Source organism: Chroicocephalus ridibundus, chromosome 3 (assembly GCF_963924245.1).
Source record: "Chroicocephalus ridibundus chromosome 3, bChrRid1.1, whole genome shotgun sequence".
Taxonomy (NCBI): Eukaryota; Metazoa; Chordata; class Aves; order Charadriiformes; family Laridae; genus Chroicocephalus; species Chroicocephalus ridibundus.
Window position 1 is genome coordinate 120,822,081 of NC_086286.1, and position 17,863 is coordinate 120,839,943.

At 42.4% G+C, this 17,863-nt stretch overlaps 1 protein-coding gene across 3 annotated transcripts in view; it reads left to right on the plus strand.

Moving 5' to 3' along the window:
• KLHL29 (kelch like family member 29) overlaps positions 1-17,863 on the plus strand; it is a 402,404-nt gene that overhangs the window by 254,226 nt on the left and 130,315 nt on the right. For 2 of the 3 annotated variants that reach the window (XM_063330556.1, XM_063330558.1), the window contains 3 exons: positions 1,541-1,654; positions 7,990-8,131; positions 8,891-9,433. In XM_063330556.1, coding sequence (XP_063186626.1) covers positions 1,541-1,654; positions 7,990-8,131; positions 8,891-9,433 — 799 coding nt within the window. The remainder of the gene's footprint in view (positions 1-1,540; positions 1,655-7,989; positions 8,132-8,890; positions 9,434-17,863) is intronic. The other variant, XM_063330557.1, reaches the window with a different exon arrangement.

The following is a 17,863-nucleotide window of genomic DNA, read 5'->3' on the forward strand; positions in this document are numbered from 1 at the left end:
AAAGTCTAATATATCTGGGATTCCTCCTCCACTCCTTTAAAATACGATGTGAAATTTATTAGTCTTAATGTACATATCCCAGAGCTAATTGTTTTATCTTGTAAATCAGTTTCTCCTCATCTTTTATACGGCTTTTACTTTCAGATTTAAAGAATAAATAAATTCTAGATTGAAAAGACTTTGTTGTTTTGCAGTAGAAAAAGGGGGGCAGCTTTATAAATGTAAAAGGATTTTTAGTTCTTTTTTAATTATTTACAAACACTGAATTAAAGGACAGTGGGGTTTAAATTATGCATTAAATTAGCATCTTACTGATGGAAGACTCTCAAAGAAAGTTGAAATTTTTAAATTGCTGTGAGCCAAATTCGGCCACAGTTTAATGGCTCAATTGATGTTGATGAACTTATAAGGCAGCGATAAATCTGGACCTACAGGCTTATTTTTTCTTTTTGCTGTGAAAGGTAAGCATGCTGTTTCTACAGTACTGACTGTTCTTTTGTTTGAGGGTTGACCGAGTATACTTTGATCCTTTTTTTAGAAAAAGAATTCTCTGTTCTCCCTTAAAGAAAGCTTCCTGAGACCTGGATCAGATTATGGAAACTAAAGTGAGCACACAAAAGTGCTTGTTAGAAAGTGAAATTTATGTGCAAACTAAATGTGCCCTTGATGATAGCCTTATTGATCAAGCCAAGTTAATAAATCAGTAATATCATGCAGCACTGTTCAACACTCACAGGCTTATCTTGGTTTTCTTTTTTTCTTTTTTTTCTCTTTTTTTTTTTTTTTTTTTTAAATGTGCCTGCTGTGTAGGCAGAGAACATGCACTTTCCTGCCACGGGGTGTGTACTGCAATTGAAACACCGAATTCAGAGGGCTTGAATGTAAAATGTCGGCATCCAATACGACAAAAGCAAACTTTTCTAGAAGTAACTTATTACTGGGATTGGAGCCTAAAGTGAAATATCTTTTACTTTATAAGTATTCCTCTCTTTAATGCTTTAGGCCCTGATCCAGGATGAAAATCATGGTCCTGTTTGGATAATTAAAAGAAATCCATGGGAAATTTGGGACAAAAATGCCATTTGGAGCAACTTATGAACCTATTAATGGCAAGCATTTGCATTCAAGATAAATGTTTAGTTTTCAAGCAGTCTGCCGCTAGGTCATTCTTGAGTAGCTTTGCCAGTACACAAGGGTTACATCCTTTGTACGCCCTTGGGATTCTGGTCTGACAAGCACTTATTCCATTATTATTCATATTTCCTTCTGCCCTCTGACAAAAAGCACTTATGATGAACTGGATTTATCTGCCTCTACCATGGGATGCCTGCAGGATCTCTGAGAGCCCCCTTGCGTTGCATAGTGCATGTTCTCTGTGGTACGTGCTGCCGCGTTGTTCCTGATGTTGCGCGTTTTCCTTTGTTGTGAGATGGTTTTGCATTCGTAGCTTTGCTCTGATTTGGGGTTGATCTGCATGCCGACCGTGTTAGGGGGGGAGGTTCTGCTCAGGCTAAAGTGGGGCTTCTGTGCTCGAACCCAGTGTCGTGCGCTGATGTCCCTGGTGTCCTGGAGCAGCAAGTGTCGCAGCCGGGACCTCGGTTCGATACCTCAGCTCCGTTCCCTGATGTTCTCGCTGAGAAACGAAGGCAGCTGGGTGAGTACCTGAGCCTCTGCTGGTGAAATTTGCCAAGACAGAATACAAAAGTGCCATTTATAAAGCACTGTTATCATTCCATGTTCCCACATTCATTCCCACCTAATGCTGAGCACCTAACTGGACCCCTGGTGTGAGAGTGGTGGTTGTCCTGGGCAGTGCAGCCACCAGAAAGGAATAGATATCACCTATAGTCAATTCACAACCTTCTTCTGTGCCATCTTTCTCTCCCCCTTTTCCATAACCTCATCCCTCCTCTTACCTCCCCAGACCTGCAGCCAGTGTGGGTAGGGAGCCTTAGATGAGCCTGTTAATGAGACAGTAGCAGTTGACCCATTCCCAGTATGGAGTTTTCTTCCATTGCATCGTCAGAGCATGGGAATTTGGCTGACTGTATTTGGGAGGGTAACCGAGGCACAGATGTGGATGAGATGGCAAAGAGGCTCTCTTCAGGAAAGATGGGGTTGATGCTGGTGGGGGGAAGAAGCTGGACATGTTTATACATCTGCCTTCTTAGCAGCTCACAGACTGGGTGGCAAGAAGCTCCACTGTGCACGGCGCCGGGAGCAGGGCTGGGTAACGGCCGTGGGGCTGTGCCTGTCTGGGACGTGGGCCCCCCTGCACTCATGGATTTCTCCAAGCCTGCGACATTAATCTCAAGGTGGGGGGGCGTCTTTAAATCCTCTGAAAAACGTGAATGGATGCAGACTGTACCCCGCTGCTAAGCCATATGTCTCACCCGGAGGCTATACCTCAGTGCTCCGGAGCTCAAACTGGCTGGTGGCTCGTCGGTGGATGGTGTTTAAGATGCCAGTATTGAATTATTCTCTCCACACAAGAAGGAACTGACTTCTTTTGTCTTTTATGCAGAGTAGCAACATTTTTCCTGTGAGTTAACTGTATTATTCTCTTTCTCGCTGCTCCCACGTTAGCTTTGGAAAGAGAAAAACAACGCTGTGTCATCGCAGAATTGCCTGGTGATGGGAACTGTAAGGTAGATGAGTTCTTCTCTCCACCCATGAGCAAGTTCTTGAATGAGGTTTTACTGCAGGACAGCTCGTTCTGTTCCTCTTGCATGCTGGCCTGTCCGTATCTCTTAGGTTTTTCATACATTACAGTACAGCCCTCTCTTAAAACAACGGTTTCATTTCTCTAGCCCAGCCCAACAGCTGGTGCTAAGGAAATATTGCTGTCGTCATTGCATCTTTAAAAGCTCTGCACACATCCTTAAGAGCTTCTTTGGCCACGGGACTAGACTCGGAAATATGCTTGGGATCCTGTCCAACACGGTGTAGGAATTTACCCCAGCTGAAGATCTGTCCCTGTATGGTTCAGATTTTGCACACATGCTTCATGCACACAAATAATAATACCTGTTTCATGCAATATTTACCAGCGTGAACTACAAATTAGACCCCAAACTCTTTGGTGCAGAGACCACTGAGCTTTTTAGAGCACCAGACACGTTCAGGCTTAAAACCCAACCAGGGCCACCAGTCATTACTTGTTAGAGCGAGGCATAGCTAACAGCTTTAAAAGGAATTCCCTCATTAAATTGAAGTTGCTTTTACCCATGACAGGCCATAAAACCTGAATCCGTGGGAGGGAATGTTTGCTTCTATGCATGTGTGTGTCTTAGCCTTTTTATTTTCAATGGGGAGAGAAAACAGAGTGGGTTGCATATTGGATACATTATCTTAGTATTAAGCTGCCATTCCCAATCTCTTTTGGATAATTGGAACAGAGAATCGCTACTTCTCATCCATCACTTTAAATGAAGGCCGTAGTAAAATAATTTTGGTCGCTGGGAACCGCAAATAGGATCCCTCTATCCAGATTAGCTCTTTCTTGCTCATGAAACTGTTTGAATAGGTCTTAGCACTCTGAGCCGTAGCAGGATGTATGTCGGCCGTTTTACAAGCCTTTGGGGAAATTGCTCAAATGTGTTTATAGGGACCTCCCAGGAAGCGTTTGGTGGTGGTGAGCCCGGGGAAAATCGTATTGGAATTTTTGTTGTTGGATTTTTGTTGTTGTTGGGTTGGGTTTTTTTTAGTTCTGCTAACATACTCTGTAATGCTGGTAGTCGTGCAATGTTTCCATTGATGTAGAAAGGTCTTGCTAAAAGGTTACGTCTTATTTCATCAAAGATTTGTAAAACTTTGGACTCAAAGTCAGACTTAGTTGTAGCTGTGACTCCTGAACACCAAATAGTTACCATGTAAACTCATGCAGTGTAGACCAAATCACTAATTCCCAATCTTTAACACCAGCTGATTGCTGTGAACTCGCGAACTTTCTTGTGGATATTCTGAAAAGCCCCATGAATCTGAAGGTTTTTAATGTTTTAATTTAATAAGGTTCAGTGGACCAGCTGTACACCAATTACTGTTGCCTATGGGCCATGGTTTATGACTATTTGAGCTACAAAAAATCGACAACCTGGCAACTTGTCTGTGTTAGTCTCGTGTAATTCTGAAATTGTTCCATCTTGCTCCATTCTGCCTGTACATCTGTATTGCCGTTAATTTCCTTAAAGCTGGGAGATTGCTCACTGCTGGAGTTCAAAGTGGCAGGCGTGAGGTGAAATGCAGCTTCAGCTGAAAATTTTATTTGTTCTTAATGGTTTTTTCAAACAAAAGAGGAAAAAAAACATTTGGATTTGGGGTACTCTATCCATGACAAAGAGCACAGATTGAACATTTTAGGGGTGCTACAAAGGTGCTGATGATTGCTTCAATAATCTTTTTAGTCTGCCATGAAATTCAGGCAATTAAATGGCCAGTGCTGCTGTTAACTAGCCAGGCTTCAACAGACCTTTTAGAAACCTTCTTGTCTTTTCATGTAAATAGACATTTGGCAGTATTTTAAAACGTATACCCAGTAGATTTTGTAATGCATTTCCTTTTTTCATGTGTTTCGTGTTTAATTCAAACAAGCATCTGACATGAAAGCTAAAGATAAAAGTCTAACATAGTACAATTAGTTTCTGTGAAGTCTGTGGATCACTAATGGAACACATCTCTTCCCCCTGCACAAGTAGCATAATACAGGCCATTTTTTGGTCATTTGTGTTGTACATTAAAAGCATCAAATAGAGTGCTGTCATGTGCCTGAGCGCATGGATGGAAAGTTCCTTTGTTTGATAATGTTGGAATTAATTTTGCTTTCCAGATACGCAAATCGGTAATTGCTGCAATTGGATCAGAGACATGTAACACTTGTAATGTAAGCCTTCATGTATTAAAAAAAATAATTCAGAAATTAGATCAGAGACCAGAAGCGTATATATATAAAAAAAAAGAAGTTTAGTAAGCTGTTGTTCTGTTTCCACCGCCATTATTGTCTAAACGGTGTTCCATGAACGTGTGCAGGGATTTCGTACCAACTAATCCCCCAATCAAACAAATACAAGCTCAGGATACATTTGAAAGAATGTGCTGGACTTGTGCATTTAAATCCACTGAGCATCTAAGAAGAGGGATTTGTGAGCATATCTAGTGGGAAAAAATTCGGAAAAAAATAGCATTTTGTGGAAGCAGAGAAGTGTTTATTGACAGCAAACCTGCGAACCTCCTTCCTCTTTATTAATGCTCAAAGTACGGAATTTAGATCTAGATTTGGTTGTTCCCTCCACCAGTTTCAAATGTGTCTGATCTGGTGCTCTAGTTTTTTTTTGGAAAGCAGGCTTTCCGTTGCAAAATAGGCAACGGGATTTTTGTAGGGCTTAGGAGAGCTGTGTCACATATTCCCTTTCTTACCCATTCCGTACAGAGCATATGGGTTCTTTGAAAATTATAGCATGCTTGTGGTTCTGTATTATTTAAGGTACAGGAATATTTTTTTCTTATTTTAGATAGACACTGTTTTAAAGCAGCTTGGGGATGTAACAAAGTTACACAAGACGCTGCACATCTCGACAGTGCCACAGAATAATGAGAAGTATGTATTTCAAACCCACTTATAAGACTCAGTACACACAACAAAGAAATGCAACACGCAGATGCCACACGCAGAACGTGCGGGGCATGATTTGAGTTGTGAATCCTCCTGTCTGTCTTCGATGATTCATAAAAATGCCCGGTTCTCTACATTGCAATTAGTGTTTCTTGAAGCTTTGCTTTGGAATAAGTGGTAGTGTTTCTGGGGGAAGTATCTTAGCTGATTTATAGGCAGAGAATGCTGGTGGTGCTTTTTTTTTCTTCTTTCTTCTTCTACTGCAGAGTGCTTTGGCCACTGTTAAACAGTTTAGCTAAAGCCAAAGGGATACTGCTAACATGAACTGGTAAACCACCAACAGCGTTATATCCTCCTGTGTCAATGACCTTGTACGATGTAAAAGCTAAAGGTATTCACATTAAGCCTTTCTCAGGACAATTTATAAATAGAAGGCATTTCAAAACTGAGATTTATTTCTTCCCCTCCTGCCCTTTTTTTTTGCCATGAATACAACAGAATGAATCTTACGGCTCTTGCTTGTCTGCATGATGTCCTCTCTTTTTGCCTTTCCTGAAGCTCATTTTTATTTCAATTGCAGAAGTTGTAGGAGTAGCTGAAATGGTGGGGGCAGAAGGAAATGTGAATCTAAAACCTGGATATTGTTGTCCTTGGTGCCAGCAGAATAGAAAAAAATCTGGAGAAGTTAAATTACGAAAAAAAACAAAAAACAAACAAACAAAACCAAACACCACCAAAAAAAACACCACAAAAAACCACCAAACCAAACAAAACCAAACTCCGTGGAAAATAATAAATTGATGCTTTTGAAAAAAGATAATAATTTGGACACAAGCTGAAAATTCTGACTTCAAGATTCCATAGAAAAAAAGACATTAAGAATCACATTTCCCTGTGAACACCTGCATTTAATGAAGTATAGCGATTTCTAGGGGGGGGAAATATTCCCATTGTGGCTTCTGGGAGCAAAGAGAGCAGCGCAGCAAAACCTCTGTCCTCCATCAAAGTCTGCACTCAGGACTCCTGAAATCCAGAGCCCAAGGAGGATAAAGCTCAGATGGAAAAGGGAGTAGGTGATAGGAGATGTCCGAGGCACTTGGATGAAGTGCGGGGGGGGTGTTGAAGCAGGGCAGAAAGCTAGCAGGGATGCTGGGGGGGAGAAGGGAGGGCAGGAGGAAGCAGGCACCGCCAGTGGATTTAAATACACGAGGGACGACTGACGGGCTTGGGAAAGGTGTGCATGTATTTGCAGAGGGAATAAATGGGTCTGCTAATGATTTCTTTTCATGGCTTGACTGAGGTACTGGTGATGGGGAAAAAAGCTGCTGGTGTTGACAGAGATTTCGTTGGTACTACGTGACCCAGGGCGTTTATGGAGCCGCTGTACCCCCATCTCAGAGCTAAATTACTTCCCAGATGTAAGGCAAACAAGCGATCGCTCAGACTGGTCTCCTGTTCTTTATGGCTTCCGTCCTCAGTACTCATTCAGCAACAGGCAGCTGGTTCCATTTTCTTGGTTTAGAGGTTCTGACACCAGTAAAAACAAAACAAAAAAACTTTTAATCTTCCAGCAATGAAATACACTGCAGAGTTAAATAAATGAGACCTGTTGGAGCACCCTTCTTTTCTACAGGCCTTTTCTCAGCAAAGGCATGGTTGTTTGGGAAGATCCCCATAAAATGCAGGGGGGTGCTGGCTTAGCATTTAAATCCATGTGATAGTTTCTTTATCAAGAAATCTCTTTCAGATCATATCCCCTTTGATGATTATTCAGCCCCGATCCTTCCCCTACTTTACAGTTATTTTAACATCTCTGAAGAACTGCCAACATACCCACTTCAGCAACCAATGACTTTAATGCTGCTTTTTTTTGTTGGCATTAAATTTTAAGGCTTGACAGACAGTAAATACTAAGACTTCGCTTTACTGTTCTACAGTAATTTGTCCTGCGGTTGTAAATAAGTCTCTCTTGTTTTTCCTTCTGCTAAACAAAACTCACTATTTTTGGAAGAGTTCGAGCAAACAGAAGATTGTCCCATTTTACGTAAGCTGTGACTGAATGGATATTACCATATCTGGTTTGGTTTTATTTTATTTTCAAGATAAAAGAAGCAACTTATTTCTCAAAATGCTAGTTTGTTGTGGATTTTTTTATTAAAGGCGGATCTGTTAAATTTCCACAAGTTTGGTTTTTTTTTTTCAAATCTGTTGTATTTTCTATACAGACATGTCGTGCAAGCCTGGAGGAGAATGATACTTAAAGATTTTAGGATCCTCTTGGACTGTAACAAAGAAACAAGCAAGCTACTAGCTATGAGGAACAATAATCATTCCCAATAGTCTAAACATTTTTATTCTGTATTTTTCTCTCTCTCTGGTAGACACCTTGCATTTCCAAGACTGAAAATCAGCCTCAAGGACTTGCAACGAGCGTCAGGTGGGGACAGACACCCATCAATCAGTCCACGCCCTGGGACACTGATGAGCCTCCATCTAAACAGATGAGGGAGAATGAAAACCCAGGTATGTTTCTGATCTTATTTGTAATTCTACAAGGGAAAGTCGTTCAAAGCAAATTCGATGCACTATCTCCATTTACCTCCGTAAATTAGACTTCATTGTGAGCCCTTTCTTTATTCTTTAGCAGGGTTTTTCTCTCATTGTAAAGACCCCTTCAGTTTCTTCTGTGCTGGGGCTAATATAAATGTATTAAGATGCCTGCAAGTTCATTAGAGTGGGTTGGTTTTTTTCTCCTTCTCTGCCTTCACTAGAGGAAAAGGCACTCTGTAATACTTTAAGACCTCTTTTATGTCCAGAACTACCTGAAATGATTTCCAGCTTCCAGACACATATCATACATTGTGCTACTATGCCAGACGCCTAATTACAATCTCTTTGTAGTGGCTGGAGCACCATTATTATACACACAGAGTATTTGTCAGGAAGCCATGAAAGCACGGTGGGGAAAGAGGTTAATTTTCTTGGAAGCGTGCGCTTAAGCTGCATAAAGCGCAAAATACATAAAACCGCAAACATGCTGCATGTCACCTGATGAGTATTTTAACAATTGCACTCACATCGCTGTTGCAATTTTATGCACTTACTCGTTGGGAACGGTTCCAGACCCTGAACTGCTTTAGATAGCGTGAGGGAGAAGGGCTCGTCGGCGCGATTCGGCAGCGGCCGCGGGCGCAGGAGGGGGAAGGCCGGGGGTGTTCGGTTTTGCTCTGGTCTCCCCCATGGCGAGCCCACCGCCATTGCTGGCCTTCCTTCGTGCCGCAGGTGCAGCGCCCTGGGTCACCACGGTGGCGGCCGGCAGCCAGCCCGCCCTGATCACGCACTCCTACGGGATGACGCAGCCGCCCACCTTCAGCCCGGCCGCCAACGTCCAGGCCCCCGTCATCGGCGTCACGCCTTCCCTCCCTCCGCACGTCACCCCCCAGCTCCCGCTGATGCCGGCCCACTACCAGCTCCAGCCGCAGCCCTCCCAGCCCCTCAGCAACATGGTGGTCAACCTCCAGAGCCAGCCCCTGTACACCAACAGTCAACCCCTCAGCATGTCCTCCATGAGCGGCGTGGGCCCAGTGGCCCACCCAGGCCCCGGGCCGGTGGGCAACGGCCACCTGGCCTGCCCCATGCTGCCGCCGCCGCCGCCGGCCCTGCCCTCGGCCGCCCTGCCCAGCAGCGCGCCTGCCACCAACGGGCAGGCGGCCGCCCCGCTGCCCCCCAACGCAGCGGGGGGCCCGGACAACACCAACGGGGTGCAGATGCTGCGGACCATCGGCGTGGGGAAGTACGAGTTCACCGACCCCTGGCACCCCAAAGGTAAGGCGGGACGGGACGGCCCCGCGGGGCGCGCGGGCGGGCGGCGGGGCCGAGGAGGGCGGCGGGACCCCGGCGCCTCCCCACCGCTCTCTTCGGGCCCACCGGCCCAGCTCCGGTGTCTGTCTCCGCGCTTTCCTTTAATGCATAGCTTTTATGAGTGAATGACAACAAAAAGCAGGGCGTTAGAAAGAGGGAGGATGAGCTGTGGGCGTATTTTGTAGTGAAAAATGGCTTTCGGGCCTGTGAGATAAGCCAGTGCTCCCGATGGTAAAGCAGCCATCATTCCGTGCCTCTCCCTTTGAAACACACACCCATGTTTCCATCCGACCCCTTTCCTTCTGGCTTCGGTTGTGCCTTAGTCACAACATGACCCGTCTTCCTCAACCATTGTCTTCTCCCCCCTCTCAGTAGGAGCCCGAGCCAAATGCAAGGAACGCTGCTGACTGAGGCTGAACAGCCCACAACGTTCAGCGTTAAGGGGAAAACTCTTCATTACCGGCTTCATTGGGCTCAAATGCTGCAAAACACCCAGAATAGTCGTGAGCGTTCCTGAGAGGCTGACCTTTTCTGATCAGTAGCTTGTAAATGAGCCACACCGTTGGGTCACGTTGGAGTGTTATCTCCGAGGGTCTTACCCTAGACGCTTCAAAAATACCTACGCTCTGTGTACGTAGTTTCTAATTTCATTTGCAGAGTTTTCCCTGCCTCCCTTAAGAATCATGACTGTGACACATGCCCAGGTAAAGCGAAATGTAGCTTACAAAAAATATAAATGCGGACCTATCAGCAAAATCAATTAAATTGATTTTAAAAAAAAAAAACACCCCAAAGGCTTCATTAAGTCTGTGATATTTTATGTATACATTTGTATTCAGGCACAACCCATGTGGTAAATTATTTACTTGCCACAAGCTATTAAGTTCTATTGTGTAGCTCTGTATTAAAGGCAAGGAGTCTCTATTAAAAATGATTAGCCCAATAACTCTTCCTGCTCATTACGTAAATTGTACTTTGGTATGTGCAAATCCTTACCAAACGTCTCTTGAAAAGGAGTTCAGACACAAGCTCAGCAGTACTTTTCAAAAGCTAAATATTTGGACTGCTTCTAAATTTTCAACTCCCAGCCCCAAATACGACGAGAACACTTGCTGGATGGTGAGCTTCTGAATTTTTCTTTGAGTTATAAATGGGCTTTAAGTGAGACCAGACTAGTCAGCTAGCCAAAAATTGACCAACAATTGCTTTATGAGAGTTTTGGTAATTTCTTCCCTTTAAAAAAAAATAATCAAAATCCACAAAAGCAATTTGTCAGGTCAGGTTTATAAGTTACAAACCCTTGATTTTGTAGAAGGAGAAAGGGGAGAGATTTATACTCTAATCCTGGTAGACTGAGCTGTAGTGGTTCTGCTGGATGTCTCTCTTCTCCATGGAAGCTATTTGTCTTCTAGAAGGCATCATCTCCACTTTTCATAGCCACCTATCCCAATTTACTGCGCTGGATACTCGGATACATGATCAAATTAACACAATTTAAAGGATTACTTGGTGTCATTGGAGACATGTGCAAATATACAATACAAGGAAAAACACATAAGCTTAAACCACTTTCGCAGCGGTAATTTGATCAGATATCTGAGCCCCGGTGACACTAACCTGGTGAGACAAATGAGCACGTCAGTGACTGCACACTTGAGGTTAGGAATACTCTTAAATGCCTTGCATACTTGGGGCCAGCAGCATCAGCTGTTATTTACTCTTCCTCCATCAATTAACCTTCAGCATATCTCTGGCTAGCAGATGAAGTAAACTTCAAATCAGAGCCTAAGTAAAAAGGTCGTAAAATATTTAATCGGTCTTTTAATATTTGATTTGCAGAGTCTTAGTCAGCATTCTTGCTTAAACTGCTGTAAACCCTAGTCTAGTCTAATTGTCCGAGCGCCGCTGAGCGCAGTCAGCCGAGGAGGCGTTCATTAAGGGGAGGAGGAGAGTTCCTCACTAGAGTATGCCAGGCATGCCAGAGGTAGCTCAGGTCTGGTATTTGGAAACGTTTGCAGCTAGGAGAGGCTCGTAAGGAGAATATTAAAACAAGCAGTATTTCTAATCCATGACAACTGCTGACACATTAGCCATACTTATAAACTGCAGGCTAGGCAACTGTTTTCCCAGGGATTAGCCAGCTTCTCTGTGACCATCAGCTATTGAGTTATTCCTGTTCCTGTGTGGTTGCAATCAAACAAACATAAGATAATGAAGCATGCATATACAAATGTCTCATAAGCAGGACCTATTCTATAAAGTCATCTCTTCCTCCATTTCCAGTCTTAAAAGCCCTTATGTCTAAAGCTAAAATTCTTCTTGTCGAACCTTAAGTCAGAGCAGATGTATGTTGCGTTTGGTTGTCTAGAATGAGAGAGAAGGAGTCAGGAAAGAGAAGACAACTAGGTTTCTAACCAGACCTTAAAACCTTGCCAGGAGAAGGTTCTTGATATAAAACGTATGGATTTCAATGATGTGGCTCGATTTTAAAATTGGTTTTTGTTTTAATTTCTGCCCTTGGGGATTTCAGTCTCTAAAGCCTGACTGGTTTCAGAGTCTTACAGGATGAGCACCTTTCTCTCTGAGAAAGAATGGAAACTATGAGACAGTTCTGAGCTTTTCAAATATACAAGTTTGAGCTAGTTCTCTACAAACTTCATTTAAATACTCTCTCTCTTTCTTGGGGAACCTTGGCCAGTATTATAATAAGAGTCGCTGCTAATGGCCTTAAGATCTATCTCATTATCCTGAGAGACTCTGTATTATTATTTCACTTGACAATCCAGTCTTGTACGGGTTTGAATAATTACTCAACTATCCCTTAAGTGAAAGAGCAGTTCTTGCTGGTTAATATGATAGGTTTTCTTATATTTTTAGATTTTATTAGGGAGCTGATTTGAAACGTCATGTTTTATTTCCCATAATTATCTTCCATTTAGCTGTGTACGTGTTGGGGCCACGTTACACTGTATTCATGCAGAACTAGGTTTCTTACATAGCTGTTTCTAAACAAAAGTAAGCAAATAAGTTGCCAAAAGTTAAAGGCACTGCTAGTATGCCATCTCATTTGCAATAGGTCAAGAGATCTCACTCAGATGACTGAAAGAGTCGAGTCATTTCTATGGCTCTGCAAAAAATAAATTTTGATAACAAGAATCACGATATAAAACAGATACGTCATTCTCTTTGCAGTGTCACAGCTAATTCCCACCTAATTCCATTGAAACTACTTGTAAGAAAATAATTTTTGCATGGCCTAGAGAATCTTCTTGGTCTGGGTGGGTTATATTCTGTGAAGGGATTTTTTAGTGCTTTTGTAATATGTTAAATAGGAATGTTAAGTTCAGCTACATGATCCATTTACTCAGTGAATTTATAAAGCAGTTACATTATGAGAGACATAAATAATGTTTCAAAGTAATTATTGCTTTTAGCAATGTGTGAAGAACGGTAGAGCTGCCTTATGAAATGCATGGGATCTTTCACCATACACGATCAACATCAGTTGTAAGAGGTGTCTGGTTTGGCCTGTAATTGCCCTGTGGATACGATTTATGCCAAATACTCCTAGCTGACTTCAAAAGCCATGTCACCTTAACACAGACATGTAACCTGATATTTTAGAACAGAACCAGCCCTTGTTTTCTATCCATGTCCTAAGTCTTGCTCTGTATTCTAAAGATTGAGTGCCAGGGGAATTAATAAAGCAGAATATTCAGAATCATGAAGACGTTCATTGTGAACGTATTCAGTGAAGGTCCACTGAAGCTTGCACAGCCACGTTCTTATGTGGCTTCTGCAAAAAATGCAGAGTTGCAAGTAATATTCAAACATAATTTCGGTATATTCAGGCTACATGATGTGCCAGCACAAGTTGTCGCTTGCACAACATGCCTGCCGAGAAGAGAGAGGGGTAGGAAATCATCCCTTCAGTTTCTGACACAAGGTGCCGGTATCCCATGCCATGGCACCGTGTCAGAGACCAATGTCTGTGTGCCTGCCAATCCAGTTGAGCCCAAACGGAGAGAAATTAATCAGTCTGATGAGTGGCTGGAAGAGATTGGTTTCCTCGCAGAAATAACTGAGTAACTGAGATTTAGTCCTTGACTTTTTTGCAGGGCAGTATGATTCTTTATATCCAAGACTTGTAGTAAATCCAAAATTGAACCTTTGGTGGATAGCCTTGCCATATGTAGGACATAAACGTTCCAGCTTGGACTCTGAGATGTGTTATATATGTGAAAAGACACTTTCTTCACAAACTTGATACACTTTGAAGCATAGTCGCTAACACAAAAAATGAGGAAAATACAGTTCTTCATTGCAGTACTTTCTCATGCAGTGTAAAATTAGCCGTGGACATCATGGCTTTTACTTTGTGGATTTTCATGGATAACACTGATGTTTGTTTCCATAGTATTTTTGTTCTTTAATTCCTTGGTTTGCAGTCCTTAACTAGTGGGAAAAGAAATCAGATGCTAATTAGTGTTCAGAATGTAATGACTGTAGAAACATAACAATATCAGAAATAAAATCTGAATGTTAATCCTTGTAACACTAATTTCTTAACACTTCATTTTCAAGCATCACCAAATAACATGAACTAAACAATAACAAAACTACAAACGAATACTGTTGCATCATCACTTATTGATTGCACCTTTCACACTTGACTTTATTGCATTGGAATTCTCATTAGACCTCAGACAATATTTACTTTCCTTAATCATGAATAGTAACAAGGCAGACCACAACATTTTGTCAATAACCATCAACTTTTTCTTCACAAAAGGTTGAATTTTCAAAGGGATTTCAGCTTGTCCTGCAATTCTGTGAGTGTACCGAGTTCTAGACGTGAATGCTGGGGGGCTGGGAGGTGTTTAAATTCAAAGTGCAAACCAGCATTTGGAATTCTAATAACATTACTTAAAGGATATTGTGTGATGAAGGCTCTAGAAAGCCTGGTTTTAGTTCTCTGCCTTGCACCAGAATACATGGCCTATGTCACTTTAGGAAAATCTCCCTTATTTTTATTTCCATACATATAGGTAGGTAGATAGATTATACGAAATCACAGATATAAAAGAATACATAAAATTTTAGTATGTGTGTATACACGTATACACATATATATATGAATATGTATGCATATAGTTGTGGGGAAGGAAGTCTACAATAGAAAAATTATGCGTTCCATCTCCTGTTTCTTGTAGGAGAGTTAGGTTAGCATTTTACACGCTCCTTACTGTGTTTTCCTTAAGGTAGTCTTGATTTTCTGGGGTGCCCTATATGGTACCAAGATACAGATGACTAGTGGTCGTTTGTAAGCTCAACTTGGTAATGATACATAAGACTTCACAGAGTCAGAGAATGGTGGAGGTTGGGACCTCTGGAGGTTGACTGGTCCTGCCCCCCTGCTCAAGCAGGGCCACCTGGAGCTTTTTGTCCAGGCCTGTGTCCAGGTGACTTCTGAATATCTCCAAGGATAGAGACTCCACAAGCTCCCTGGGCAAGTTACCCTCCCTCAGAGTAAGAAAGTGTTTTCTGATGTTCAGAGGGAACCTCCTGTGTTTCAGTTTGTGCCCATTGCCTCCCATCCTGTCGCTGGGCACCACTGAAAAGAGCCTGACTCTGTGCTCTTTGAACCCTCCCTTCAAGTATTTATATACATTGGTGAGATCGCTCTGGGCCTTCTCTTCTCCAAGCTGAAGAGTCCCAGCTCTATCAGCTTTTCCTCATAGGATGGATGCTCCAGTCCCATCATCATCTTCGTGGTCCTTTGCTGGACTCTCCAGTGTGCCCATGTCTCACTTGTACTGAGGAGCTCAGAACTGGACACAGCACTCCATGTGGGGCCTCACCAGCGCTGAGTAGAGGAGAAAGATCACCTCCCTGGACCTGCTGGCAATACTTTGGCTAATACAGCCGAGGATACCATTAGCCTTCATCAGCAAGGGCACACTGCTGGCTCATGTTTTAGCACATACGTGCACAGTAATGAACTTGAAGCAAACTGCTTGAACAGGTCCTCTAAAATCAAATCTTTTCCAAGATTAATTGCAGTCTTCTGACATTAGAATAATCTTAATGGAATTGCAAAGTTGATGAGGGTATCTAAGCCAGCACTTGAGCGAGACTGAAATACGTTTCACCTTTTTGTGTTGCAGGTGGAGTATTTTCAGTAATTCCTGCCCTGTCTTTTAATGCCACTATTGGTCAGGTCATGACAGACAGTGATTTAGTGCACTGGGTCGTCGAAGAGGACTTGTAATAGTCCTGGAACATTGCCTTGCTAAACGTACAGCATAAAGAAGGTCATCGAATTCTCTTTTGATTGACAGCTCCCAGTATGTGAGTGACTTGAGATTTCCAAGTTTCAGCTGGAGCAGGAGCCTCTCACCAATACCAATATTTTATGAGGGTTATTGTAAAAAAAAAGTGTGGGGTTGCTAAGGTGTGTTAAAACTCCCTGAAACTGCTCTTAAAAGTCGCCTACTCCATGCAGCATTTTTAAATACCTGTGCTTTTTTTTTTAAATAAGCAGCAGATTTGCAACTGTCGTTCATCTGTTCTTGAAAGTACAGAGCTGAAGAACTTTGATTTTACTCTGTTATGTGATATTATGTCATCGCTTGCAGATACACTTAGGTAATTAGACAGTGATACACTTGAAGACGTCTTGAGTTTCTTGCCACCTGGAAGTCTAAGAACACGGTTTGCTTAGAAGCTGTTTTCTTAACAAGTACGGTTTTGTCCATGACAGTGGCCACTAAATACATTCAAAATAAGTCTGAGAGGCAGCAGAGTTCTGTTGAATTACTATTTTCTCTCCTGTTGACACAACACTGTACTCACAGAGTACAAAATTTCTCAGGAGCTGGATGATAACCACAGTCTAGGCTCCCTTTTTGGCACAGAACGCATAAATGGCAACTCTTTATAAAAACAGCCCGAATTTCCAGGCAGGCAGCCTATCCATCCATCCAAATGCTGTCCAAAAAATCCCTTGCAGAGAGCTGGAAATGCATTTGGATGTTCTGAAAGTTATTGATTGTCCAAGACACTTGCATTCTCTGTTCTCCTTTCAAAACTCGTTATGTTTAATTTCTGATTTCTCTGACCTTGTCTTCCTTTGGTCCTCTGTATCGTTCAACTCCTGACACATATTTGGATGCAACCCTTGTCTGTATCCAACCCTTTGGATGCAACGGGAAACATACCTGTTCCCTCATATGCCTGGGGCCGCCTTAGAGCGATCTCTTGTGAACGTTCAATTCCCTCCACAAGTTTGGCCTTTCCTTGAATTTCCAACTAAGATTTCTTCCTCCTCACAGCAGGATAATTCCACTTCTTTTGCTGTCATGACTTAAAAAATGGGCAGTCAAGTTATAACTACTACAGAGAGAAGGCAGAGAATGGGGACTTCACGCTCAGTCCAAACTGAACAGGCTGGGTCCATCAGGAGTCAGACTGCGCACTGGTGTGTGCACTTAAACGTTCTCAAGATGGGCTATTCTGTGATCTCTGGAGATTTCTTGATAAAGAAACTATCACATGGATTTAAATGCTAAGCCAGCCCCCCCCTGCATTTTATAGGGATCTTCCCAAACAACCATGCTTTTGCTGAGAAAAGGCCTGTAGAAAAGAAGGGTGCTCCAACAGGTCTCATTTATTTAACTCTGCAGCGTATTTCATTGCTGGAAGATTAAAAGTTTTTTTGTTTTGTTTTTACTGGTGTCAGAACCTCTAAACCAAGAAAATGGAACCAGCTGCCTGTTGGTGAATGAGTACTGAGGACGGAAGCCATAAAGAACAGGAGACCAGTCTGAGCGATCGCTTGTTTGCCTTACATCTGGGAAGTAATTTAGCTCTGAGATGGGGGTACAGCGGCTCCATAAATGTGCTGATAACATGGGATTACATAACACCTTCCATCTTCAAAGTGCTTTTACGGATATAAATTTTTTTAAAAATTAACTGTCTTTAAATAACTGATGTGAATACTTTGTAAGACTAAAGATACAAGAACTTTGGCTGAAGGACAAGCAAGAATAACCATCAGGAAACTAGGTTTTTTGTAACATCCCTCAGATCTGCTTGTTTCAGTTGTCTTCTGTGTTCACAGAATGCATACTATGAGGAGAGGAATGATTTGCGTTTTGTGAGTTCACGAGAATTTGTAGTAATGCTTTCTTTTCTTTAGCTTTTCTTTCATTGTTCAAGTAGGAGATAATTTGGGCACCAATTTGAATGGTGCATGCAAGAAAATTCTTCCCAGCCATGGACATACGTGTTTCTGTATGTTGCGTTCCTGTACACTGTCACAAAGATACGCTACTAAGTTCTGTCCACACAGTAGGATGGTTGAGCTTCTTGCATTCAGTCTGTTTTTGT